Raw genomic sequence first — 26696 nt, 5'->3', positions numbered from 1 at the left:
CTCCTCTTCTCTTTCTGTCCCTTATCAGAAGCTTGTGGAGAAGTATAAATAAAGTGCTGGTTGGGAACAAGGTTTACAAGTGCCAGTGTGTTACACAGCTTCTGGCAAGCACTCACTATGGTAATCTAGACCTTGAGAATTTCCCACAAAGGAAGACCTTGATGTGTGGGGATGTGTTTCCATGGTGAACAATCAGAACGCATGTAGTGAATTAGTGGCTGATTTCTGTCTTAATAGGCCTTCATATCCTCCTTTACTTGAAAAATATCCAAAATGAAACAAACAAACCAAAAAAAACAGGTTCTAGTGCCACAGGAATGGAGATGTCACCAAACCTGGCCAAGAATATAGTTCATGGTTGCTGTCATACAGCAACCACTGATTGGTTCAGTGGACGGGTATGTGACTCAACAGAGCCAATTGCCATCCTTTTCTGGCATTGCTGTCTGGATTATCTTTCTATTACAGTTATATTATGGTCTAAGGACAAATGTTTGGATGTCATGTTGACAAGAAGTGAATTGCTGACTTTGTTGGACTGAGAGTTATCTATATTAGTAAAGGACATCTCTGAGTGTGTCCATGAGGTTGTCTCCAGAGACAATAAATCATGAGAGCTCTGGATGTCATAATTGGGAGGTGGTGTAAAGTAGGAGGTGGGTCCTGGTTGAAGGAAACACGTCCTCCAGGGGTCTACTTTGCCTTGGACCCTTCCTGTAGCCTCTTTCCTTACTTTCTGTCCACTATGAGGTGAATAGGTCTCCTCCACCACACACTTCCCAGCTGCCATGATCAGCTCAAGTACAAGGGGTCAAGTGACTATAAGTAAAACAACTCCTTCCTCCTTTAGGTTGCTTTCCTGGGTATTTTGGTCACAGTGATGGAAAGGCAACTAACACAAGTTACAAAGCAGAAGGTTCTTGTGGCTCTGTTCCCTGCTAGGAAGAGAAGAGCCAGTGTTATAGGGATGAAAAAGTCATGTCTTCAAAAAGAATAGAGAAAGGACTGTCCTAGAGATAGAGAAAGAGGGAAAGTACTGGGTCTTTTTAGTTCCTTAGTTCAGTTTTGTGTGTATCCACTGTATTCTTTCCAGTGAATTCCACCACCAGCATGCACAGCAATACACACCAGTTTGGGTTTTACTTAAACTGATTTAAGAAGGATTTTCCTCACTTGCAACCAGAATGGCCCCTAGGAATACAATACAGATGGTCAAAGAAGCAAAGAAGAGAATCTCTCAGAAAAGGGCCCTTCATTCAGTTGGGGTTTGTGACAATGACCTCCAGAATAGCTGGCAGCAAGACTCATGACAGGGCAATGTTACTGGAACTGATAATGCTTGTCCCAGTGGAGCCGCCAAAGAGCTGTTACGGGATCAGATCACATCTGGGACTGACAATGCTCGAGGGAGGGGGTGTCTGAAAGGGAGGAGGCTCTGCCTGGCCCTGGGGTGGCCAGTTTGTGCTGTTGCTGGGGGGCGACGGAGGGGGAAGAGTTTAAGGTAAAGACTCAGAAAGCTTATTAGTAAAGCCAAGGAAAGGAGAGCTGGAAAAATAGTACATTACCCAGATGTAGGCATGGGCACACCTGATAACAGGTACCATGAGTGCTCTAACATCACAGGTAATTACAGTAAAAATTTTAAAAGGCTGAGGTTTGGCTCCGATTTATCAGAGAATAAGTGTTCTTTTTTTGTTGTTGTTGTTCAAATACCTGGTACATTCTGTCATTCTTGTTAACTTTTTTCTTTTTTTTTTTTTTTATCAAAGCAGAGATTTCAAGGTTGGCCCATTCACTAAACTTGGGTTATTGATGTCTGGGGATTCCTTCAAACCAAGGATGGATTCTGCCACATGTTCCCTTTGAGACTGATATCCTCCATTGCGACTATGTATTTTTAAACATACTTTATACACCAAAGAGTCATTTCCCCAGAATGTCTGAAAGAAAAAAAACAAACCCGATTTTGTTGCTCAGTCCTAGATCATGTTAAGCAGAGGGCAAGTGGACAAGAACAAGGATAGGAAAAGAGAGATGTTCTTTTTTCCTTTCAAAGGTTTTTGTTTGTTTTTAACTAAGCTAGGCACCAATAGGGTCACGCCTGTAATCTTAGCTACTCAGGAGGTTGAGATCTAAGGATTGTGGTTCAAAGCCATTCTGGGCAGGAAAGCCTTTAGGACTCTTTTCTCTAATTATCTACCAAAACGCTGAAAGCAGAGCTATAGCCAAATGGAAGAGCATTAGCCTTGAAGAGGGGCAGAGTGGGAAGGGGGAAACCTCAGGGACAGCACCCAGGGCCCTGAGTTCAAGCCCCAGGACTAGCACACAAAACAAAAACAAAAACAAAACTTGTAGCCTATGAGGGAATATAAGGACAAAAATAGTGCTTCTGTGTTTTTAATCAAGCAACTCAGGAATATAGTGTTTGTTTCTAAATTCTTGGCTGCTGTTTCCCAGGGCTCTTTCTCCGATCAATTCTACTTTAACAGGACACTCAATTATATGAAGCGTGGCAGTCCTAACTTTGAAATGTTATCTGCTTGTTTAAAAAAGATTAAAACAGAAAAGATGAAAATGAAAAAGATCATTGTGCTATGATGGTCCACTTACAAGTAGGTGTTTTTGTGTTCTGTTTGTCAGTCATGTGGCTTGAACTCTGGGCCTGGGCATGGTCTCTCAGCTCTTCAGCTCAAGGCGAGCGCTCTACCACTTGAGCTACAGCTCCACTTCCAGTTTGCTGGTGGTTAATTGGAGATAGGAGTCTCACGGACTTTCCTCCTGGTCTGGCTTTGAACCTTGATTCTCAGATCTCAGCCTCCTGAGTAAGTTAGGATTACAAGTGTGAGCCATTGGCGCCCAGCTTCAAGTAGGTGGGTTTCTTTTTAATATCAACTCGCATTTTTTGGGTGTGTGTGTTAGTCCTGGGGCTTGAACTCAGGGCCTGGGCACTATCCCTGAGCTTTTGTGCATGAGGCTAGCATTCTATTACTTCAGCCACAGCTTCACTTCCAGTTTTTTGAAGGTTAATTGAAGATAAGAGTCTCACAGATTTTTCTGCCCAGGCTAGTTTCAACCCAGGATCCTTAGTTCTCAGCCTCTTGAGTAGCTAGGATCACAGGTGTGAGCCACCAACACTCTACTTCTACTTGCATTTTATTAGAATGTTATTTCTGTGACTTTGGAAAATCAATCCACTACATACAGAGGCAGAGTAGGGGATGTGCATAATAAGCATAATGTCTGTAGTCAAATATATATACTATTTGATAACATAAAAGTACTTGCTCTGTGGTGCTGGAGGCTGGGACCCTGTGTTTCCAACTGCTTGCTGTTAGACTTTGCTGGTCTTTGCAATAAACAGAGTATAGCCAGCGTACCTGAAGGAGGATGGAGAAGGGACTGGCTTGCTGGAAGTCTTTCTGTCCCAATAAACACCACGCAGAAATGTAACTTCACCTCATGGCAGCAGCTTCTTGCCTGGCTGTAACCATCCCCAGGATCTAGGTACAGTCCAGGCCCATGGATACCTCCCTTGAACCCAGAGACACCAGCCCCCTCTGAGCTGAGCTCCCTTCCCCGCTCTCTGCCTGTAAGGTCTGTCCTTTTGTTCTGTCAGCCCTGGAGGTGGTTGGTGTGTCCTGTAATTGCTACCTTACAGTTCTTTTTATAACCTCTCAGTTACTCAGTTCACAACTTTATACTGTTAACAATTCTTTATATTAAATTCTTTATACTAATAACACAAAACTGATGTAGTTTTTGCTTTCTTCCTGTCCCCTTCTGATACACTGTACTGTCACGTCTACCATGCCACTGTGATTGTTCCTTCATCTGTGTCACCCTGTGCACAAGTACAAGATTCGTTAGAATATACATCTGAGAATTGGGTTAAACGTCTGAATACTCAAGTTTACAACTTGTTCCAAGGTTGAGTATCTACAAGGACAGGACAAGAGTTCTTGATGCTTCTTACCTGACCACCACTTGATAGTATCAATCAATCTTTTTAAAAATATTTTTTATTTTTGTTACAGAGGTGATATCCAGAGGAGTTACAGTTACATAAGTCAGGTAATCAGTACATTTCATTTTGGACAATGTCACCCCTTCCCTTGCTCACTCCCAGTTTTTCCCTCCCTTCCCCGCCTACATCAATCAATCTTAAACGTTGCCAGTACAATGGGCACAAGATAGTATTAGAATGTGATCTTAGCATGGCACTGAAAAGGCCAATTACTGTCAGATTATTATTGCTGTGGGTTTAGGTACTGATTTGTGAAATTGTGACAAACACAAATAGGATTCCTACCTGGATATCTTCCTGGATGTGCAAAGTAGAAATGGCATTGCTCCTATGTCCAGTACAACCACTCGCATACTCTGCCTGTCCCAGCTTCCCACAGCTGAACCCACAAACCCAAAATCCCTGCCAGTCCTCACTCCCAACCCCATCTGGCAAGTCAGACCTTGCTAGGTAGGTGCTCTACTGCTGAGTCACATTTCCTGCCCTGGGTTTTACTTTCTAGGTTTTTCTTTTCTTTTTTAGCTTCACCCTCACTGCTAATGATTTCACTCTTCTGCTACTTTTAGATCATAATCTGTGGTAAAGGAATCTGATTGGTCTGTCCAACTTTTGACATCTGGACATAGGATAGATCGTTGGGGCATAAGATAATTTTATCCTCCTCCTCCTTTTTCTTCTTTCTTCTTTTCTCACCAATTTATGTATTCTTACCAATACATAAATAATATACTCACAGTTACTAAAAGTGTGGATCTGACACTAGGGCTGCCTGGATTTGAATCTCAAGTCTGCTATTTTATCAACTCTGTGACCTTGGGCAAATACTTTTTTGTGTTTCCATTTGCTCCTCCAAAAGTGAGAATAAGAAAAGAAATGACCTCATCAGGCCCTTAGCAAATGCAATGAGTCAACCTGTTCCAGGCACATAAGAAATGCCCAGTAAATCTTTGCTCTTATTAATAATGACAGCTAGAATAAAGTCGAATTAGTGTACAGCCTCAGTGCTTGTGTTCCAACTCTACCATGTACTAATTGTGTGCCCTCGGGTAAGTCATTAAATGCTCCATGCCTCCGTTTCCTTACCTGTAGACTTGGCCAACAGTATTGCTTATACCCTGCCTCCTCCTTCTGGTGCTGTGTGGAACAAGACAGTCTCTGATGCCTGTGACAGTCCCTGGAACCCAGACTCTGTCCTGTAGAGGGCATACTATTCCTTGCTCCCCGCATATTTTGAACTCTAGTCCATGAATAGGATCTTTCTTTCTTCCTTCCTTCCTTTCCTTCCCTTCCTTCCTTCCTTCCTTCCTTCCTTCCTTCCTTCCTTCCTTCCTTCCTTCCTTCCTTCTTTCCTTCCTTCCTTCCTTCCTTCCTCCTTCCCTCCCTCCTTCCCTCCCTCCCTCTCTCTCTCTCTCTCTTTCTTTCTTTCTTTCTTTCTTTCTTTTTCTTTTTCTTTCTTTCCCTTTCTTTTTATTGTGGGGCTTGAATTTAGGGCCTGGCATTGTCCCTGAGCTTGTGTGTTCAATGCCAGTACTCTACCACTTTGAGCCACAGCTCCACTTCTGGCTTTTTTGGTGATTCGTTGGAGATAAAAGTCTCACAGACTTTCCTGCCTTGAACTGGCTTTGAACCGTGGGAGGGAGGACCTGCCCCTTGTCTTTCCCAGTGTTGGTGGCTGTGGTTCCTTTACTTGAAGCTGAGATACTCCAATCTCCAACTGGGTCTTCTGGCCACTTCCTACTTTCAAAGGGAGTATTTCCTGTCTACCTCTTATAAAGACTATGTGCATTGGGCACCTATGGTCCATGCCTGTAATGCTAGCTACTTAGGAGACTGAGCTTGAGAATATCAGCTAGCTGAGATTAGCTTGGGCCTGCTGAAAGATCTATTTGTTGAATACCTATGTACAGATATCTGAGTGCAAGTATTCCCCCTAAAAAGCAATGGCCCAAGGAAGCAAAAACAGGAGAGTTGAGAACAAATAAAACTGACAAACCTTACCAGGTGCAGGACTCTGTCTCTGTTTCTCTCTCTGTCTCTCTCTCTGTCTGCCTCCCCTCTGTCTCTCCTTGCCCCCTCATATACACTTACACACACACACACACACACACACACACACAACACGCACACACAAAAAACCAGTGCTCTTTATTAGGGCGCCACCTAGTGTCCATATAGGGACTGTGCCGTCCTGGATAGCAACAGCAGGGTTGGGGGGAGAAGAGGATCGGGAGTACAGTAGAGGAGGCATTCTGGCCCCAGAAATAGGGCTTAGAACATCAACTTTGCTGCTAAGTGACCTAGGGCAAGCCACTACTTCTCTAACCCTCCATTTCACCTTACCTCCAAAATGACCAAAAAATGACAATTTTTCAAAGCTGTGGAGAGTATCCTTGGGAAACTTTTTTGGGGGGGATGGGGAGGTCCAGTAGTGGGGCCTGAACTCTGGGCCTGGGCGCTGTCCCTCAGCTCTTCAGCTCAAGGCTAGCGCTCTACCACTTGAGCCACAGCGCCACTTCCGGCTTTTTTTCTTTTTGCTTATGTGGTGCTAAGGAATCGAACCCAGGGCCTCAGGCATGCAAGGCAAGCGCTCTACCACTGAGCCACCTTCCCAGCCCCATTGGGAAACTTTCTTAAACTGGGAATAAGTGGGGACAGTGGGAAGCAGCACTGTCTGCAGCTGAATAGGTATGGATTTCTGCAAAAAGAACTTCCTGCCAGGCTGCAGTTTGGTGGTGAAGTGTCTGCCTACCCTGCAGGAAGCTGTGGATTCAATCCACAGTATTTCACTCCCACCTGCCAACACACACACATCCCATCCCACTGTGCACCTGCTGCATACAAGGCACAGTGTGGGACGTAGGGATGTAGTAACAAACAGAACAGCAAAACATTTTCATGCAGTGGACAATCTAGAATTCTGGATTCTGAGCTATTCTGTTCTTTACACATTTCTGATACTGCCAAGTGTAGGTTTTTCCTAAGCCATGGACACAGAAGTTGTCCAATATAAGCTAGAGCCCATGGAGCACGGGGAAGAGGGTTGAAAAGGGCTGGCTCAAGTTTTGAGAGTCTGGAGATTACAATGTGGGGTGCTCTACGATAGAAAATTAAGTGACTAATATTAAATTAGGTTAGGAAGGACATCTTTTTTTTTTTGATTTTTTTTTTATTGTAAAGATACTATACAGAGGGTTACAGTTACATGAGTGAGGTAATGAGTACACTTCCACTTCCTCTTGAACATTGTTACCCCCTCCATTGTTTTCCCCCTACCATCCCCTCCCTCCCTTCCCCAAGGTTCTTTTTTTTTTTTTTTTGATTGTGATTAAGTGATTACTTAATTTCCGGAAATTCACAGTATTGTGGAATAATGATGCTCATTTAAAGTCACAAGTTCATTCTAACTTTCCTGGAGCAAATTGTCTATCACAGTCTGTAATATATAACGGTGCTCATATGTTATATACCATATATGTGATCAGCAGCATGGGGATATTTAGTAGTGGTTCAACCAGATGAGTGGGAGTTCTTTGTTTCTTAAGTCCTGTTAGTTTTGTCATATCACCTAACATTTTGGATTCATCATCCACTTATCAGGGAGACCATGTACTGTTTGTCTCTTCGTTCTTGGCTTACCTCGCTCAACATGATTCCTTCTAGCTCCATCCATTTCCCTGCAAATGCCATTATTTTGTCATTTCTAATGGCTGCATAATATTCCATTGTGTATAGATACCACAATTTTTGGATCCATTCATCTGTGGTGGGGCATCTAGGTTGTTTCCATATCCTAGCTATTGCGAACAGTGCTGCAATAAACATGGAGGTGCACGTGTCCTTGTATATTGGTTCCTGTTGTTCAGGGTAGATGCCTAGAAGTGGTATGACTGGGTCGTAAGGGAGGTCAATCTTTAGCTTTCTAAGGACCCTCCAGACTGCTTTCCAAAGTGGTTGTATGAGTGTACATTCCCACCAGCAGTGTAATAGCGTTCCTCGTTCTCCACATCCCCTCCAGCATTTGTCGTTGGCTGATTTGTGGATGTGGGACATTCTGACTGGGGTAAGGTGGTATCTCAGGGTTGTCTTTATTTGCATTTCCTTCACCACCAGGGATGATGAACATTTCCTCATGTGTTTCTTTGCCATTTTTATTTCTTCATTTGAGAAGTCCCTCTTTAGTTCCCTTGCCCATTTAGTAATTGGTTTGTTGGGTTTGGGAGGGATTAGTTTCTTGAGTTCCCTGTATATACAGGATGTTAACCCCTTGTCTGATATATTGCTGGTAAATATTTTTTCCCAATTAGTTGGTTGTCTTTCTAGCTTGGTTGCGATAGCTTTATCTGTGCAGAAGCTTTTTATTTTAAGGTAGTCCCATTTGTCGAGTCTCTCTCCAATTTGTTGTGACCCTGGGACTCTGTTCAGGAAGTTCCTTCCTGTGCCTATTAGTTCAAGTGTCTCTCCTACTCTGTCCTGCAGTAGTTTCAGAGATTCAGGTTTAATGTTAAGGTCTTTAATCCATTTTGAGTTGATGTTGGTGCATGGTGATAGGCTGGGGTCCACTTTTAGTTTTCTGCATGTGGCTGCCCAGTTTTCCCAGCACCAGCGGTTGAAGAGGCTGTGTTTCTTCCATTGTATGTCTTTGGCTCCTTTGTCGAATATCAGCTGGCTGTAGGCCTGTGGGTTTATTTCTGGATCTTCTATTCTGTTCCATTGGTCTTCGGGTCTGTTTTTGTGCCAGTACCATGCTGTCTTTGTTATTATAGCTCTGTAGTAGAGTTTGAAGTTCGGCATGGATAGCCCTCCCATATTGTCTTTATCCCCTAGAATTGTTTTGGCTATTCTAGGTCTTTTGTTGTTCCATATGAATTTTTGGACTGTTTTCTGTATTTCAGTGATGTACGTCATTGGGATTTTAATAGGAATTGCGTTGAATTTGTATATTAGTTTTGGAAGTATTACCATCTTTACTATATTAAGTCGGCCTATCCAGGAGCATGGGAGGTCTTTCCATTTCCTAGTGTCTTCTGCAATTTCTTTCTTTAACTTTTTATAGTTCTCATTAAATAGTTCTTTTACATCTTTGGTTAGGTTAATTCCTAAATATTTTATTTTTCGGGAGGTTATTGTGAATGGGGTTGCTCCCTTTATTTCCCTCTCTTCCTGTACATTATCAGTGTATAGGAAGGCAACTGATTTTTGTGGGTTTATTTTGTATCCTGCTATTTTGCCGAAGTGATTTATGATTTCTAAGAGTTTGGGGATGGAGTTTTTGGGATCGTGGAGGTATAGTATCATGTCATCTGCAAAAAGGGATAGTTTAACTTCTTCTTTCCCTATGCGGATCCCTTTAATGTCTTTTTCTTGCCTTATTGCCCTGGCTAAGGGTTCTAGGACTATATTGAAGAGGAGTGGAGACAGTGGGCATCCTTGCCTTGTTCCTGATTTTAGGAGAATTGGTTGCAGCTTTTCCCCATTAAGTATAATATTGGCTATTGGTCTGTCATAAATGGCTTTTATTGTTTTTAGAAATGTTCCTTCTATTCCTGTTTTCTCCAGAGCTTTTAGCATGAATGAATGTTGAATTTTGTCAAAGGCCTTTTCTGCATCTGTAGCGATAATCATGTGATTCTTGACCTTGGCTCTGTTGATATGTTGGATTACATTTATTGACTTACGTATGTTAAACCATCCCTGTGTCTCTGGGATGAAGCCTACCTGGTCATAATGAATTATTTTTTTTATGTGTTTCTGGATTCTGTTAGCTAGAATCTTGTTAAGGATCTTTGCATCTGTGTTCATCAAGGAGATTGGCCTGTAATTCTCCTTTTTGGTTGGGTCTTTGCCTGGTTTGGGGATGAGTGTGATATTGGCTTCGTAGAATGAGTTTGGGATAGCTCCTTCCTTCTCTGTTTCTCTGAAGAGCTTGAGGAGTATGGGTATTAGTTCTTGTTTAAAGGTCTTATAGAATTCTGCTGTGAATCCATCTGGTCCTGGGCTTTTTTTTGTTGGAAGACTTTTGATAGCTTCCTGTATCTCATTATAGGATATTGGCTTATTTAATTGGTTAACTTCTTCTTTGCTCAGTTTGGGCAACTTGTATTTCTCTAAAAATGCATCCATTTCTGCCCGATTTTCTTCCTTTAGAGAGTATAGCTTTTGAAAGTAGTCTGTTAGAATTGTTTGGATATCTTGGGTACGTGTGGTGATGTTTCCCGTGGCATCCCTAATCCTATTAATATGGGTTTCCTCTCTTCTTTTTTTAATTAATCTAGCCAATGGGCCATCAATTTTGTTTATTTTTTCAAAGAACCAGCTTTTTGTTTGGTTTATTTTGGTTATGGTTTTCTGATTTTCTAATTGGTTAATCTCTGCTTTTAATTTGGTTATCTGGCTTCTTCTAGTAGCTTTAGGTCCCATTTTTTCCTGTTTTTCTAGCTGTTTTAATTGCAACATGAGATTATTTACTTGGTCTGTCTCCATTCTCTTGATGTGGGCACTGAGGGCAATAAATTTGCCCCTCAGGACTGCTTTTGCTGTGTCCCACAAGTTTCTTTGTGAGGTGTTTTCATTTTCATTGAGTTGTAGGAAATGCTTTATTTCTTCTCTGATCTCTTCTGTTATCCAGGCATTGTTAAGGAGTGTGCTGTTCAATTTCCATGTATTGGAGAAATTTCTGCGGTATGCTTTGTTATTGAGAGCTAGCTTGATTCCACTGTGGTCAGATAGGATACAGGGGATTATGTCGATCCCTTTGTATTTGCTTAAGTTCCTTGCATGAACTATGATATGGTCTATTTTGGAGAAAGTTCCGTGAGCTGCTGAGAAGAATGTGTACTGTGTTGTTTTAGGGTAAAATACTCGGTAGATGTCAGTTAATTCCGCTTGAAGTATGGCCTCTCTTAATTCGGTAGCTTCTTTGCCAATCCTCTGGTTGGTAGACCTGTCCTTTGGTGAGAGTGGTGTGTTAAAGTCTCCTAGTATTATCGTATTGGGATCTATTTTATTCTGTAAGTTTGAGAGCATTTGTTTGACATATCTGGGTGCACCAATATTTGGGGCATATAAGTTGATGATGGTTATATCCTCCTCTTGGATTGTTCCCTTTATTAATATGTAGTGTCCGTCCTTGTCTTTCTGGAAGGACATCTTTTTAGAATGGAGAAGAAATAACAAATTACAAACAATTCAAGTTGGCAAATATTGTAAGCATAAAAAAATCCACTCCACCAAAAAGAGGTCTATGTGCTGTAGGCTTGGCTGCCTACCCATGGCACTATTGGAAAGGAGTGGAGTCTTTAGGAGGCGGAGCCCCTGGAAGAAAGGTCACTGGGGAGGTGTCCTTGAAGTGGGTACTGGGACTCTGGACCCTTTACTCTCTCTCTGCTTCCTTCTACCATGAGGTAAACAGACCTTCTCCCCACACCCACACATTCCCTATCATGGTGATCTCCTTCCATAGACTCCCCACCCCCAACAATGGAGTCAGCTGATTGATTTCTGAAACCCATGAAACTGTGAACCAAAAAGTTATTCCTCCTTTTGATTGTCTTAGGTATTTTGTCACAGTGGTGAAAAGCTAATTCTTTAGCATATTTTATTAACTGCATATGACTAATAAATTTTCTGTATATTTTTGTAATATATTCTTTGATCTTGCTTCACCATATGATTTTTTACAAAGACTATGGAGATAATTTAGTCTCCATCAAGGTTGATTACATTTCTTTTTATTTTGTTGGTTGTAGGGCTTGAACTCAGGGCCTTGGGTGCTGTCCCTGTCATCGTCTGCTGAAGGCTAGCACTCTACCACTTTGGGTCACAGCTCCACTTCTGGTGGTTACCTGGAGTCGCACGGACTTTCTGCCTGGTCTGGCAGATCTCAGATCCTCAGATCTCAGCGTCCTGAGTATCTATGATTACAGGCATGAGCCCAGTGCTTGGCTAAGGTTGATTACATTTCTCTGTGGATACTGTAAATAATTTTCATTTATAAATCTTATGACATGTAAATTTTTAGGATAATTGCCAAATTCGGGGACACCTCTAATCTGTATATAAGCTCTAAGTTCGTACATGACTAATTTTAAATATCTTTTGAGCTGACAGCACATAAACCAGTTTATTGTCAATGCCTACTGTTAAACTGGTGATTGAGTTCTATAGTTTCTTGATCCAGTATGGAACCAATCCAGATGCCCCTCATGAATGGATCAAGAAAATGTGTTTTAAACACACACACACACACACACACACACACACATGCACGCAATTCTATGCTCCATCAGAAAGGACACCACCACCCCATTTGTAAAGACATGGAAAGGCTTGGAAAAAATCATACTAAGGGAAGCAAAGCCAGTCCCAAAGAAACCTAAGTCCCATGTTTTCCCTTATTTGCAATAATTAATATACATCTACAATAATCTTAGCAGATGAGCAGAATAGCTCAATAGCTATGTACATATGACCATATAAGATGATGCTAAGTGAAATGAACTCCAAGACATGGACATAAGAGGTTTTTCTTCACTAGTGTTTTTAATGTACTATGTGATTTTTTTGTTTCTTTTGTATGTTCTTTCCCTTATAGTATATCCTCTGTTGTCACTGTATTTGATTTTGGTGCCCTGGTTGTGCATATATGTTTATCTGAATTAGGGAAGGAAAGAGGAACAACAGAATGGTGAGACAAAGAACAAGGGGGAACCAATGCAACAGCAATATACACAAGACAATATGTTGGAAATGATCTGTATACTTTTGGGGGGCTGGAGGGAGGGAAGGTAGGAGAAAATTGAGGGAAGAAGTAACAAAGTTGACAAGAAATGTGCTCACTACCTTACTTATGGGCTCACTACCTTACTTATGTAACTGAAGTCCCTCTGTACATCACCTTGACAATTAAAAAAGGCCAAATTGTTCCCAATACATTTGTTTGATCCACTCCTTTTTAAAATTAGAATATCAATTGATTTAAAAGTTTATTAGTTTGAAATCCATCTATTCCTCTTAGTGAGTTCCTACTTTGTTCAGCTGTGCAGGGCATTTCATCTGTAGGAAACAGACATCACTAAGACAGACTTGCCATGTAAGACACCATCCAAAACAGTGATATTATCCAACATTCAATTTCATACATGGATGTAAATTGCTTATGACCATGTTCTACAAGCATACACCTTCTACTTCGTGTAGTTCTTATTAGCAAAAAAATGGACAGCACAATTATATTTGGATGCAATGCACTGTAGACAGACTTTTTTTTTGTCAGTTGTGGGGCCCGAACTCTGAGCCTGGGAGCTGTCCCTCAGGCTCTTCAGCTTAAGGTTAGCCCTCTACCAGTCTACCACTTGAGCCACAGTACCACTTCCTGTTTTCTGGTGGTTAATTGGAGATAAGAGTCTCACAGACTTTCCTGCCACAGCTGGCTTTGAACTGTGATCCTCAGATCTCGGCCTTGTGAGTAACTAGGATTACAGGCATGAGCCATTGGCACCCGGCCAGACTTACACTGTTGTTTTTTGTGTGTTTTTGTTTTTGTTGGTTGTGGGGCCTGAACTCTGGGCCTGGGCACTGTCCCTCAGCTCTTCAGCTCAAGGCTAGCACTCTACCACTTGAGCCACAGTACCACTTCTGGCTTTTTTTCTGCTCATGTGGTGCTAAGGAATCAAACCCAGGGCCTCATGCATGCAAGGCAAGCACTCTAGCACTGAGCAACCTTCCCAGCCTGCTTTTATTGGGTTTTAATGAGATCCAAATCCTCTGCTTAAGTTTAGTACGTCTGAGGGCTGTGAGGATTTTCTATAGACTACTTTCAAATCCTGTTTCCTATCTTTGTGTACCAACTTGTGATTCTGGGCTCTAATATAATTTATATGGCCCTACACTCTCAGTCACATGGAGGGTACTCAGCTTAGTGGGTGGGTAGGTGCATTTCTGAAAGCCACTCCTACACTGGGATGGACAGCAATGACTTACCCACAGAAGGAAGTGACTATGGACTATACAAACAGAGTTCTTTACACCTAAGTTAAACACACACTGAACTAACTCTGCCTTGGCTGTGTCCTCAACAAGGTGTGATGCAGACCTGGAATGGAAAGAGAATCAGTCTTGAAGGGTTACAGTTAAATACCATTTCTGCAAATTTTAAAGAAACACCTGCCCATTTCCAAGGTGCTACCAAGGGTGTTTCCTAGCTTCTTGCTTGAGTTGTCACTGTGACATCCCCTGAGAGCTACACTGTAGTTTGAACCTGTCTCTGCTATGCCCGACTATATGGCCTTGAGCAGTTTGCTTTTTCTTTCTGGACCATTTCCTTCTCATACAAGAGGGAAAACTAATTACCCTATGAGGTTTCTTAAGGAGCAAAGAGACCTATAATATGTCCAGCAAAAACCTGAACCTTATCGGTAACCTTATAATAGAGATCATTTATTAGTATTTGATATGATCCAAGATTTGTTAGTATTTATTCTGGAGCTCAAGGGAGGAGGCCAGCTTTGCTTCTCTATACTCTAGTGTGATTTTTCTACAGCTATTGGCTGTAGCTACTGAAAGCTGTTTGGTTCCAAGCTGGAACATATTCACTCTGGCCTAAAGGTGAGTTGATGTGGGGGGGAAAAAAAAAAGTTGATAACACCCAATATTTGTAAGCACTTATTGCAGGCTCAATAGGTGCATCATCTCACTTACTTCTTACAGTACAGTGCAGGTACTTTGTCAGCACTTCCAAGGGTTTATATAATTTCTGTACGGATCTGTAGCTTGTAAGTGGATGGTTCGTAATGGCATTGACAACTCAGGCGAAGGACCACCTTTCCCCATGGGATTATGGGCCCTGTCTCTGCGGTGTGCCCTTCAGGAACCAGATGTTTGCCGTCGGGACCCTGAGCCTTGGGGCCCGGGAGCCCCACCCCCTCGGCCCGCTGGCCCCGCCCCAATGTACATCAAGCCCCGCCCCCTCACCGCTCCCTATAAAGCTCACACCCCGCAAGCCCCCAACGTCTCAGATTCCGCGCGCTCCGCCCCGCTTCGTCTTCCAACGGCTGCTCCCTCCGGTGGGCCTCACCTCAGACCCCCCCGGGCTGGACCTAGGCTGGGGCGGGCCGAGGGCAGGAGGCGGGCCGCGATGGGGACTGCGGCCGCCCACACCTCCGCGCGCACCCGCCTGGCCGCTTACCGGCCGCTCGGGTCCAGGCGCGAGCTCGACCTGAGGAAGACGCCGGCCGGAGGGTCCCCGGACGGGGCGCCCCGGCGCGCACGCAGGGGGATGGCCCCGCTAACCTCGTTGTCCGTGAGGAACCCCCGATGTCCAGTCCTAGGCTGGCGCCCGACCCACCTCATACCCTCCTTTCCCTCAGCACCCCGGTTTCCAGACGCCCGTACCTCGCCCTCCCGGTTCCTCCCCGGCTGCCTCCCGTCCCCCTCACCATCGGTACCCCCATCCTAGCTGCCCTGGAGGTGTCCCTTCTCCTCCGCGCCCCTCATCCCTACCTCGAGGCCCGCTTCCCCACCGTGCCTCACTCCCCCCGGCCCCCCACACGGCAGCGCCTGCCCCGCCGCCGCCGCTGCCACCGTGCCTCAACGGCCGCCTCAGCGCCTGCGCCCCGCCCCTCCCCGCCTCAACGGCCGCCCCTGCGCCCCGCCTCCACCACGCCTCAGCGCCTGCGCCCCGCCTCCACCACGCCTCAGCGCCTGCGCCCCGCCTCCACCACGCCTCAGCGCCTGCGCCCCGCCTCCACCACGCCTCAGCGCCTGCGCCCCGCCTCCACCACGCCTCAGCGCCTGCGCCCCGCCTCCACCACGCCTCAGCGCCTGCGCCCCGCCTCCACCACGCCACAGCACCTGCGCCTCTGCGCCCCGCCCCCGCCTCGCCTCGCCTCAACGGCCGCCCTTGGCCCCTCCCCTTGGCCCCGCCCCTTCACAACGAGAGAGACACACACACACACACACACACACACTCACTCACTCACTCACTCACTCACTCACTCACTCACTCACTCATTCTCAATGCACATCACCGGAATGCCCGCCCTATTTCCTCGCCCTGCCCCGCCCCTTTCCCCCTCCCTCTCTCAGCTCCTGCCCCTCCCACCGCCCTTCGGAGAAATGGGCCTGGTTCCTACTTAGCTTGAAATAAAAAGTGGCCTTCCAAGGCCTTCGCTGTTCTGAGGATCTAGGGAAATCATATGCTCCAAAGTATCAATGTTTCCAGAAGTGCTAAGTCATAGGGTTACTGGAGTTTTTAGTCATTGTAAAGACCTCACACATCTGCAAGACATTTTTAAAGATATCTTAGAATTTATTCCAATTAACCAAAATACACTCACAAAAAGTGCGCTCAACACAAAACATAAGCCATAAATATCATAATCTAGCTGTCTCACGGGAGAATATGGTTTGTAAATTGCTTCAAGTTTAGGCACGATGCTTTTTTTTTTTTTTTATTCCTGCGGTGGAAATGGGCATCGATCAAAGTTCACCTAAGTTTTTAATTCTGTGGCTAACTTTGTATTCTTATTAGCCCAATGTTCTTATTTATGGAAACTTTACAAAAGCTACCATTGTGGCAGTTTAAGATTGCCTGTATGTAAGCATTAATTCTTCTCCGGGAGTCAAGCAACGTTGTTATAATATCTTTCCTAAATATTGCCTTTGTGGAAGTGGCACTGTGGCTCAAGTGGTAGAGCGTTGGGCCTTGAGCTGAAGAGTTCAGGAACAGCACCTAGGCCCAGAGTTCAAGCTCACGACCAACAAACACAAATAAAATTCCTTTGCAACTGAACGTTATACCGTTCTCAATAGTATAGTTTCCAGAAATGTACACAAAATCCTCATTACGATTTACATGAAGATGTTCTTTTATTATTTTTTATTTCAAAGTTTAAGTGTTTCATTTCTTGCTTCTGATTTCTATTGTCTCCCTTATTTTTCACTTTATGGTCTTTTGTAATTCTGTTATTTCAAAAATCAATATATTGTTGATAAACCAGAGCATCTGGAAGAGAACAATGAATTTCAACACCTGGATGTAAATAAGTGATACAATACTTCAAAAAATTCTTAAGTTTTAGAAAGGAAATTACCTGTTTCTTAGTTTTGCCCAGCTTTTCCTTCTTTACTGTTTTTTAATTTTTTAAGTTTTATTTAACTGTGCTAGCAACAAGAGAATTCAAATACTTTTTGGATAAAATAAAATCTTTATTGCATAAAAGAAGAAATCATTTAGTAGTATGCATTTAAACCAGATGTGGCTGACAGTCTATTAGAGCTCTGTTATTAGTTTATCATTTTATATTGGAAATGGTTTTTTTGTTTTTCGTTACTGTACAAAAGGGTTAAAGTTACATAAATCAGGTAAAGAGTACATTTCTTTTTGGACAATTCCCTTGCTCTCTCCCTACCATCCCTGCCCACAAATTGTAAAGTTTATTTTCAACATAGTGTCTAGTGAGTACCATAGCTGTATTTGTTCGCCCTTTGTTGAGATAGATTTTTGTTTTTGTTGTGGGGTTTGAACTCAGGGCCTAGGCACTGTCTCTGAGCTCTTTTGCTCATGGCTAGCACTCTACCACCTTGAGCCATAGCTCCATTTCCAGTTTTTGAGTGGTTAATTGGAGTTAAGAGTCTCTCAGAGACTTTTATGCCTGGGTGGGCTTCTAACCATAATCCTCAGATCTCAGCCTTCTGAGTAGCTAGGGTTATGGGCATTAGCATTGAGCTAAAAGGTAATATGAGTGTTGTAGAATTAATGATACGGTTTTGCTAGCTGTAAAATATAAAATAAAAATAGCTGGAAAGTTTTGCTTATCAAATCTTAAGCATCTTTTTATGTTCTCCCCAGTTGTTTAAATATAAACTAAGGAATACAGGCAACATGTTCTACACTCATGTGCTTATGAGTAGACGTGGGCCATTGGCCAAAATATGGCTCGCAGCTCACTGGGAGAAGAAACTCACAAAGGCTCATGTATTCCAGTGCAATCTAGACATAAGCATTAAAAAAATTACTTCACCTAAGGTAGGTTACTGATTATAAATGTTAGTTTATATTTGTCATGATTTCTGGAGAGGAAGGGAATTAGAATGCATATATCATAAAATATATTTCCAGTACAATTTTTATATCTTTTTTTCCTATTGCATTTAACAACTGAATATAAAGATAATTTCTGTGGATAATTATTTCATATATTTATCAAAAATAGATTGGATTCTGAAGGACAAAGGCCATGTATTTTGTAATCCTTTTTTATTCCCTAACAAAATACTATGAAAATAGTAGGTACCTAGTGAGTATTTACTAGGAAATGAATTAATGAATGAGAAGAGAAGAAAGAATTGATTATAACTAAAGGAGTAAAATATTATTATTATAAAACACTATAAAACAACTACTAGAATTTGCATTAAAATAATCTTAATATTTTTATCGGTTAAGTATTTTTCAGATATTATCAAGTATAATTGAAAGTCTTATATATGTTAGACACTAGTCTAAACTTTATGTTTATTAATTTATTTAATTTCATTGGCCTGTGAAATCTGCTCTTTTAGACTCATGAAGTATGATGGTTAGTAGGAACTTTTAAGCTGGTCAAAGTTATGTTTAATCCTTACTTCATTACTTAATAGTTGCCTTTCTTTGTTCATATCACTTAACCTACCTGAGCCAGTGCTTTTTCTTTTGTAATTAGAAACAGAAATTAAATAATGTAGGCAAAAACTCTTTGGACAATGCTTGACACAATATAAGTATACAGTAAATTCTAGCTTTTTTTTTTTTTTTGAGCATGTAAGTTTAACTCAGAGCCTGGGTGCTCATTCCTGAATTGTTTTGTTTTGTTTTGTTTGTTCAAGGCTAGCACGCTACCATTTTGAACTACAGATCCACTCCCAGTTTTTAGGTGGTTAATTGGAGGTAAGAGTTTTAGGGCCTTTCCTGCCTGGGCTAGCTTGGAACCATAATCCACAGATCTCAGCCTGCTGAGTAGCAGGTGTGAGCCACCAGTGTCCAGCTAGCATTTTTATTAAACTGAAGTTCAAGAAGGTTAAGTGACTGCTTCAGTAATTGAGCTAATGCTTGAACTCAAGTTTGCCTGACTATAGAGTTTATCTTCTTCCCATAATACTAATGATAACATAGTCGGGCACCAGTGGCTCACACCTGCTCAATCCTAGCAACTCAGGATGCTGATATTAAGGACCAAGGTTCAAAGCCAGCCCAAGATGGAAAGTCCTCAACACTCTTTTAACTACTAAAAAGCCAGACATGAACTGTGGCTCTAAGTGGTAAAGTGTTAGCCTTGATTATAAAAGTTCAGGGACAGCACCCAGGCCCTGAGTTCAAGCACTAGGACTGGCACAAAAATAAAATAAATAATTGCTTATTTCACTTAAATGCTACATCAGGTTACCTTTGTTGAGTAGCCAAAAAAGTTAATTGTTCTACAAAGTGATGTAAAAGCTAAGTGGTTTACTTTAAGTGTACAAAATGCTTTTTAAAGAGAATAAATTCTTAGACTTTCAGAGTAGAACTTGTTAATCTAATTTTTTATTATTCTACTTAATTATTGAAAGGTGAAAATTGCACTTCGAACTTCAGGACATCTTCTTTTGGGAATTGTTAGGATCTATAATAGGAAGGCTAAGTATCTTCTGGCAGATTGCAATGAAGCATTTCTTAAAATGAAGATGACATTTCGACCAGGTATATGTTCAATATATATTTGTCTCTTCTTGGTTCCCATTTGTGTTTTTGTACAGGGTTGTCTCTTTCCGTGTAATTCTAGGTGAGTATAGAGATTCAGGAAATGTGCTGGACTCATACTGCAATACTACTTAAGAGGCTGTGATTGGGAGGCTGTGATGTGGTTCAAGGCTAGCCTGGGCAGAACAGCTCTTGAGACTCCCTTCTCAATCTTGAATCAGAACTGATCGTTTTTGTGTTCTTTGTTTAGAATATTTTTGTAAAATCTCTAGTTAAACTTTTGCTCATAACCAAATATAGAATACTTGTTCATTAATTATTTCATTTATATATTCCACAAATATTTATTGATCTCATACTCTGTGACAAATATGGTACAGTCTAGGATATTAGGGCAAACAAGTAAGGTCCCTTTCAATCTGGTAAGATATCAAATAATGGAAATATTTTTAAAACTTATAATAATTATAGATTATTATTCTGAACATTGAAACAAAATAACAGACAAGTTCACTTTAGTGGGGATAGTTAAGAAAATAATTTAAATTTAAGCTTGAAAAATAGGAATTATCCAGCCATGTAAAAAGTCCCCAACATATGACATAATAGGAAGATTAAACTGAAAGAGCAAGGTCTTGAGATGCAAAATGTTTGACTTTTTCAGGGAATGAAAATGCCAGGCTGAGAAGAAGTTGTCCTTAGATAATACTTATAGGTAGAAGTTAGAATTTTTTCTGGTTTATTTTGCTTTTCTTTTTTTTTATTTTATTATTTCTAAGTAGTTGTACAAAGAAGTTCCCATTCTACAAAACAGTATATGAATACAAGGTGTCTGACAACATTGTCACCCATTGCTCCTAACCCATCCCTTCTCTCACTTTTTTTTAAATTGAGAGTAAGTGATTACATAAATTTCACATATTTCACAGTATTGTGGAATAGTGATACTTAGTTAAAGTCACAAACACATTTTAACCTTCACAAGGCACATTGTCATTATCATGGTCTATACAGTTTGTGAATTCTATGAGCTTTGACAATACAAATTATTTTTTCCGGGGCTGGGAAGGTGGCTCAGTGGTAGAGCATTTGCTTTGCATGCATGAGGCCCTGGGTTCGATTCCTCAGCACCACATAAGCAAAAAGAAAAAAGCCGGAAGTGACGCTGTGGCTCAAGTGGTAGAGTGCTAGCCTTGAGCTGAAGAGCTGAGGGACAGTGCCCAGGCCCAGAGTTCAGGCCCCACAACCGGACCCCCCCAAAAAAATACTATTTTTTCCATATCAGGTGATGTTTACATTTCTTTCATTTTGCTTAGTGAAGGCTGTTTCCCCTTTCCCTCTCATTCCTCCTCTCCCATCTCTGTCTTTGGGTTGCTTAGTAGAAGTCAGAATATTTTTAATGTACTAGGTAAGTTGCTTAACCATTTTAAACATGTGAATTATCAGATGTGGAGGTGTGGCTCAGGTGGTAATTGTGAGCCTTGAACAAAAAAAGATAAGGGGAAGCCATGAGGCTCTGAGTTCAAGACCCAGTACCCAGACTGAAAAAAAGAAAAGAAAACCACAGGAATTAACTAAATGGTTGCTTTTGAAAACTATTACCATTACTTGCTTTATAGAAAATGGACTGCAGAGAGGCAAGAGTGGGTACAGGGAAACCAGTAAAGAGATTAAGCAACAGTCTAATGAGAGAGTAAAGGTTTAGTTTTATTTTGCATCATTGCTTATTGACTGTGTTTTTTTTCATATTCTTTTCAGGACTGCTTGATCTCCCAAAAGGGAATTTTGAAGCAGCTTACAATACTATCACATTGCAAGAGGAATTTCATGATTTTGACACCTTTAATATAGAGTAAATTATTTTCCTATTGATTTTCTTGATATTTCACTGTTTTTATATTCAGATCTTGTGAAAACAAATATAATGTAGGTAATACCTGAGTAAGTACACATATAGCTGACACAAAATTAGTGTGAAATTTCCAAGTTTAGCAGAAAAAATGTATCACTATATTTAATGTTTTTGCAATGCTGACAGTGTATTCATCATTCATTCATTCATTCATTCATTGGATGGCTTTCCTATGCCAGACACTGTTCTAGGCATTGGTAAGATAACAGTGAATAAAAAAACAACTCCTGGCTTCATGGAGTTTACATTTTATCTGGAGTAGACTTGACAAAAACCAAACAATAAGTTTGGGGCTGGGAATGTGGCTTAGTGGTAGAGTGCTTACCTAGCATGAATGAAGCCCTGGATTCGATTCCTCAGTACCATATAAACAGAAAAAGCCAGAAGTAGCATTGTGGCTCAAGTGGTAGAGTGCTAGCTTTGAGCACAAAGAAACTCTGGGACAGTGTACAGGGCCTGAGTTCAAGCTCCAGGACTGGCAAAAACAAACAAGTCAATATAAAATATTCTAGGAGATGCTCAGATTTCAAATATGAAGAAAAGTTAGAAGTAACTAATGACTAATGGGATGGTTTTGAAAAGACTTGCTGATAAAGTAAGAACAGAAACCTGAAGGCGCTAAAGCACTCTGGACGTTTTTCAAGGAAAAGCAAAGAGGCAAGTGAGATTGGAGTGTGAACCCATGAGGGAATGAGGTCAGAGAAGTGCCAATGTAGTATGTTGTAAGCTACAATAGGACTTTTATTTTACTCAGAGAAGAAGCACAGGCAGGTTTTGAATAGAGAATAGAAGAGTGGCTAGATCTGATTTAAGTTTAACGTGCTCCCTCTGGCTGCTGACTAAGTGGGGAAAGGAAGCAGAGAAGCCTAAATGATTATTTCAATAAGAAGACCAACTGAGAGAAGATAGTTTTTGTGATCAGTTCCCAGCTTCATCTTAGCAAGGTGGTAGCAGTCAAATTATAAATATGTGTGGAAGGCAGAACCAACAGGATTTGCAAATGAATTGGATATAACTCTTAAGAGAAAGAAATGAAGGGTAACTATGATTTTGAGCATTAAAATGGCTTTACTACTTAATGAAATTAGGATAACTAGGGAGTGACAAATTTAAGAAAGGGAGAGAAAAGGAATGTAACCTAATTGCAACCTAATCCCCAAGGTGATGGCACTAAAAAGTGGATACTAGATTGTGAAAACCTTCATGGATAGGATCAATACCCTTATAAAAGCAGCCTGAGGAATCTTTCTTGCACTTTCTACCACCTGAGAATACAGCAACGTCTAGGATGTGTCACTAAACACTGAATCTGTTTGGCACCTTGATCGTGGACTGCCTAACATCCAGAAAAATGTGTAATAAATTTCTGTTGTTTATAAATTACCCAATGTAATGTAATTTGTTATAGTATCACCAAAGGCTAAGGAAGACCAAAAAAAAATCAAGGTGCTAGCCTATCCTGTATCTGGTGAAGGTATGGGTATGCTTCCAGGGTCATAGAAGCAGTCTTCTCACTGTAGCCTCATTTGATGAAAGGTACAGGACAGCACTCTAATCTCATTCATCAATGCAGAGCTGTCATGACATGGGCACCTCTCAAAGACCTCACCACCTACCAAAATACCTTTAATTCTCATGTTTCTTCTTGTGTATAACAAATGTGAGTTAGAAAATAACAAATTTTAAAATTGCTTCAGTAGGAGAAGGAAATATTACTATATTGAATGTAGTAATATTTGTACATTGAATGTACAAATTGATTATGAAACAAAAACTAGTTTGGAGGTGATACAAGCATTCAAACATAGCAGGAGTGAGCAACTCTTCTAAATGCTGTTGATTGATAATACAAGGTCTAAGAACAAATACTGGGTTTGACAACCTAGAAATTATTTGTACATATTATAAATTAGAAGTTTGTTGTATTTATAAATAATACTACTGATAAAATCTCCTATATTTTATAATAAACCTGACTTTTGTTTTAGAATTTTTTAAGTATGCTATAAAAGTATTGTGTTCTGTTCATATGTTTTCCCCAAACTTACATTTCTCTAGCACTATTGATGTTTCAGAATACTTTACTCAGAACCAGAGCAGACCAGAAGAAATTACACTTAAAGAAGACTATGGTAATTATCTAGTTTTTCAAGCTGTGAGCTTTGGTGAGACTATTTGAGAAATCAGAATTGCAAATCCTAATCAGTTATATTTGCATTTATATACTGAAACAATGCCAGTAGAAGTCTCTATACAATGAAAATTTTTATGTATAAGTGTAGTTTCCAATAAAAAACTTCCTTGCTTTTTTTAAAAAATGAATTTTAATGCCAAGACACTCTTAATTGCTTAGCCATGCCTCAAGCATTTTTCTTTGCTGGTAATTTGTGTGTGTGTGTGTGTGTGTGTGTGTGTGTGTGTGTGTGTGTGTGTGTGTGTGTTGTGTCTGTGCACGCGCGCGTGCGCACACGTATGGACGCGCATGCACGCCTCCTAGTGCTGGTGCTTGAACTCAGGGCCTTGGTACTGTCCTTGAGATTTTATGCTCAAGGCTAGTGCTCTACCACTTGAGCCAGAGCTCCACTTCTAGCTTTTTGGTGATTAACTGGAGTTAAAAATCTCACAGACTTTCCTGCCTGTGCTGGCTTTGAACTGTGATCCTCTGATCTCAGCTTCCTGAGTAGCTAGAACTACAGGTACAGGCGTGAGTCACAGGGGCCTGGTTCTTGCTGGTTTTTTTGTTTGTTTGTTTGTTTGTTTGTTTTTGGTCGGTCGTGGGGCTTGAACTCTGGGCCTGGGCGCTGTCCCTGATCTCTTCAGTTCAAGGCTAGAGCTCTACCATTTGAGCCGCAGCACCATTTCCTCTTGCTGGTATTTTTATTTTTTATTTTATTTTTTTTATTTTTTTTACATTTTTTTTATTTTTATTGTAAAGATACTATACAGAGGGTTACAGTTACATGAGTGAGGTAATGAGTACACTTCCACTTCCTCTTGAACATTGTTACCCCCTCCATTGTTTTCCCCCTACCATCCCCTCCCTCCCTCCCTTCCCCAAAGTTCTTTTTTTTTTTTTTTTTTTTTTTGATTGTGATTAAGTGATTACTTAATTTCCGGAAATTCACAGTATTGTGGAATAATGATGCTCATTTAAAGTCACAAGTTCATTCTAACTTTCCTGGAGCAAATTGTCTATCACAGTCTGTAATATATAACGGTGCTCATATGTTATATACCATATATGTGATCAGCAGCATGGGGATATTTAGTAGTGGTTCAACCAGATGAGTGGGAGTTCTTTGTTTCTTAAGTCCTGTTAGTTTTGTCATATCACCTAACATTTTGGATTCATCATCCACTTATCAGGGAGACCATGTACTGTTTGTCTCTTCGTTCTTGGCTTACCTCACTCAACATGATTCCTTCTAGCTCCATCCATTTCCCTGCAAATGCCATTATTTTGTCATTTCTAATGGCTGCATAATATTCCGTTGTGTATAGATGCCACAATTTTTGAATCCATTCATCTGTGGTGGGGCATCTAGGTTGTTTCCATATCCTAGCTATTGCGAACAGTTCTTGCTGGTATTTTTAAAGGTATCACTTTCTTCTGAATGTGCTTGCGCTGCAGTCATCTTTCTTTGGCTTCTGGTTGTAGATAGGACAACAGTTGTGTGCCAGTACACTCAGCTGTCAGTTGATAAAGGAGTTCATGAATTTTTCTGCCCAGGCTGGCCTGGAACCACAAACCTCCCAATATCAAGGATCTAGAATTACAGGCTTGAGCCACTGGTGCCATGCATTAAGAAATGTTTATTATCCTGTTCTAGATTGAATATAAAATTGATTATTATTATTGTTTGTTTTCTATAATGTCAGATTATTATTGGGATAAGGGTCTTGCTCCATAGTCTAGGCTGGCCTAAACTTGCTCTATAGCTCCAGTTGACTTCAAATTCCAGATTCTCCTGCTTCAACCTCTTAAAGGCTGGAATTATGAGCACTCACTGCCATAACCAACTTTATTTTAGTTTGTTTTTTTTTTGTCATGCTTAATCCTTAGAATATAGTGGCCTCCTGACTGACCAAGGCTGTTTATTCTTTCAGGAGCTACCAAGTTGCACCTGGATGATATGTACACACTCTCAGTTCTTTCTGAGAATGTCACTTAATGTTTTCCATTGAGCAATTCTTCAATATAATGAGACTGATTTTTTTCAACTTTTCTGTCAAAACAATGTAGCTTAGCCTGCAGCTGGTGGCTTATACCTATAATCCTATCTACTCAGGAGGCTGAGATTTGAGGATTATGGTTTGAGGTCAGCCTGTTCAGGAAAATCTATGAGAGTTCAATTACAAATATATATATAGCTGTGGCTCACATGATAGAGCACTAGCCTTGAGCAAGAGAGAGAAAGGTGGGGCAAGGAGAGAGAAAGATGCAGGGAGAGGAGATGTGAGTGATATTATCTTGATTTTCTTTACTGTTGAACACTAACATGTGTTGTTGGAGGGGAGAGAGAAGACCAACATCTGGCCTCTGGAGTTTTAGATTTCTAGATTCAAACTCAAGAGAGAAAGTGTGAGAGCTGACTTCTGGTCCTCTGGAACTATCAATGTAATGTTGTTGCTATCAGAATGCAGGTTTTGGAGTTACAGCTGCATTCAGATCCTAACTCTGTCATTTATTAGAGTGTGGTGACTATCAAAAACACTCTGTGATATATTTCTTCATTTGTACAATGAAGGTTATAATAGTATCATCTGTTGTACAATCTAAGGCACATAATAAGAACTTAGTTAAATGTTAGCTGGCTGGGTTTGTTCTTTTTATTTGTCTATCTTCACCTTCTGGCATATTCAATAAATAATTATTGAATGAATTTTGTAAGCCTGTTCTTTAATATTTTCCAACCTTCCTATTTTTTAGGAAGGCAGATATAGTCTTTATTTTGAAAACTGTAATTATAGTTAAACTGTTCAAGCAATTGTCCTTGAAATGATAAGAAATAATAATTAAGCAGAAATTGACCTAGCTAAAGTACAGG

General features: G+C 41.0%; 1 protein-coding gene and 1 long non-coding RNA gene across 5 annotated transcripts in view; one reads left to right on the top strand and one right to left on the bottom strand.

Annotated features, from left to right (window-relative positions):
- Nucleotides 1-3774: 3774 nt before the first annotated feature.
- Nucleotides 3775-14896, bottom strand: LOC138816613 (uncharacterized). The gene is made up of 3 exons (XR_011368696.1): nt 14720-14896; nt 14003-14114; nt 3775-3841 (listed from the first exon to the last, which is right to left on the bottom strand). It is a non-coding gene; the product is annotated as an uncharacterized lncRNA (long non-coding RNA).
- Nucleotides 14897-15051: 155 nt separating this feature from the next.
- Rad21l1 (RAD21 cohesin complex component like 1) overlaps nt 15052-26696 on the top strand; it is a 28260-nt gene continuing 16615 nt past the window's right edge. For 2 of the 4 annotated variants that reach the window (XM_070006933.1, XM_070006932.1), the window contains exons 1-5: nt 15231-15320; nt 17871-18047; nt 19607-19736; nt 21495-21588; nt 23707-23780. In XM_070006933.1, the coding sequence (XP_069863034.1) occupies nt 15297-15320; nt 17871-18047; nt 19607-19736; nt 21495-21588; nt 23707-23780 (499 nt within the window). In that variant the 5' untranslated portion in view covers nt 15231-15296. Of the gene's footprint in view, nt 15085-15230; nt 15321-17870; nt 18048-19606; nt 19737-21494; nt 21589-23706; nt 23781-26696 lie in introns of those variants that run through there. The other 2 variants (XM_070006934.1, XM_070006931.1) reach the window with 2 other exon arrangements.

The sequence above is a fragment of the Dipodomys merriami genome, unplaced genomic scaffold (assembly GCF_024711535.1).
Source record: "Dipodomys merriami isolate MVZ:Mamm:240054 unplaced genomic scaffold, mDipMer1.0.p SCAF_7, whole genome shotgun sequence".
Taxonomy (NCBI): domain Eukaryota; kingdom Metazoa; phylum Chordata; class Mammalia; order Rodentia; family Heteromyidae; genus Dipodomys; species Dipodomys merriami.
The sequence above is the reverse complement of the archived record's forward strand: the minus strand, read 5'-3'. Positions and strand labels throughout refer to the sequence as shown.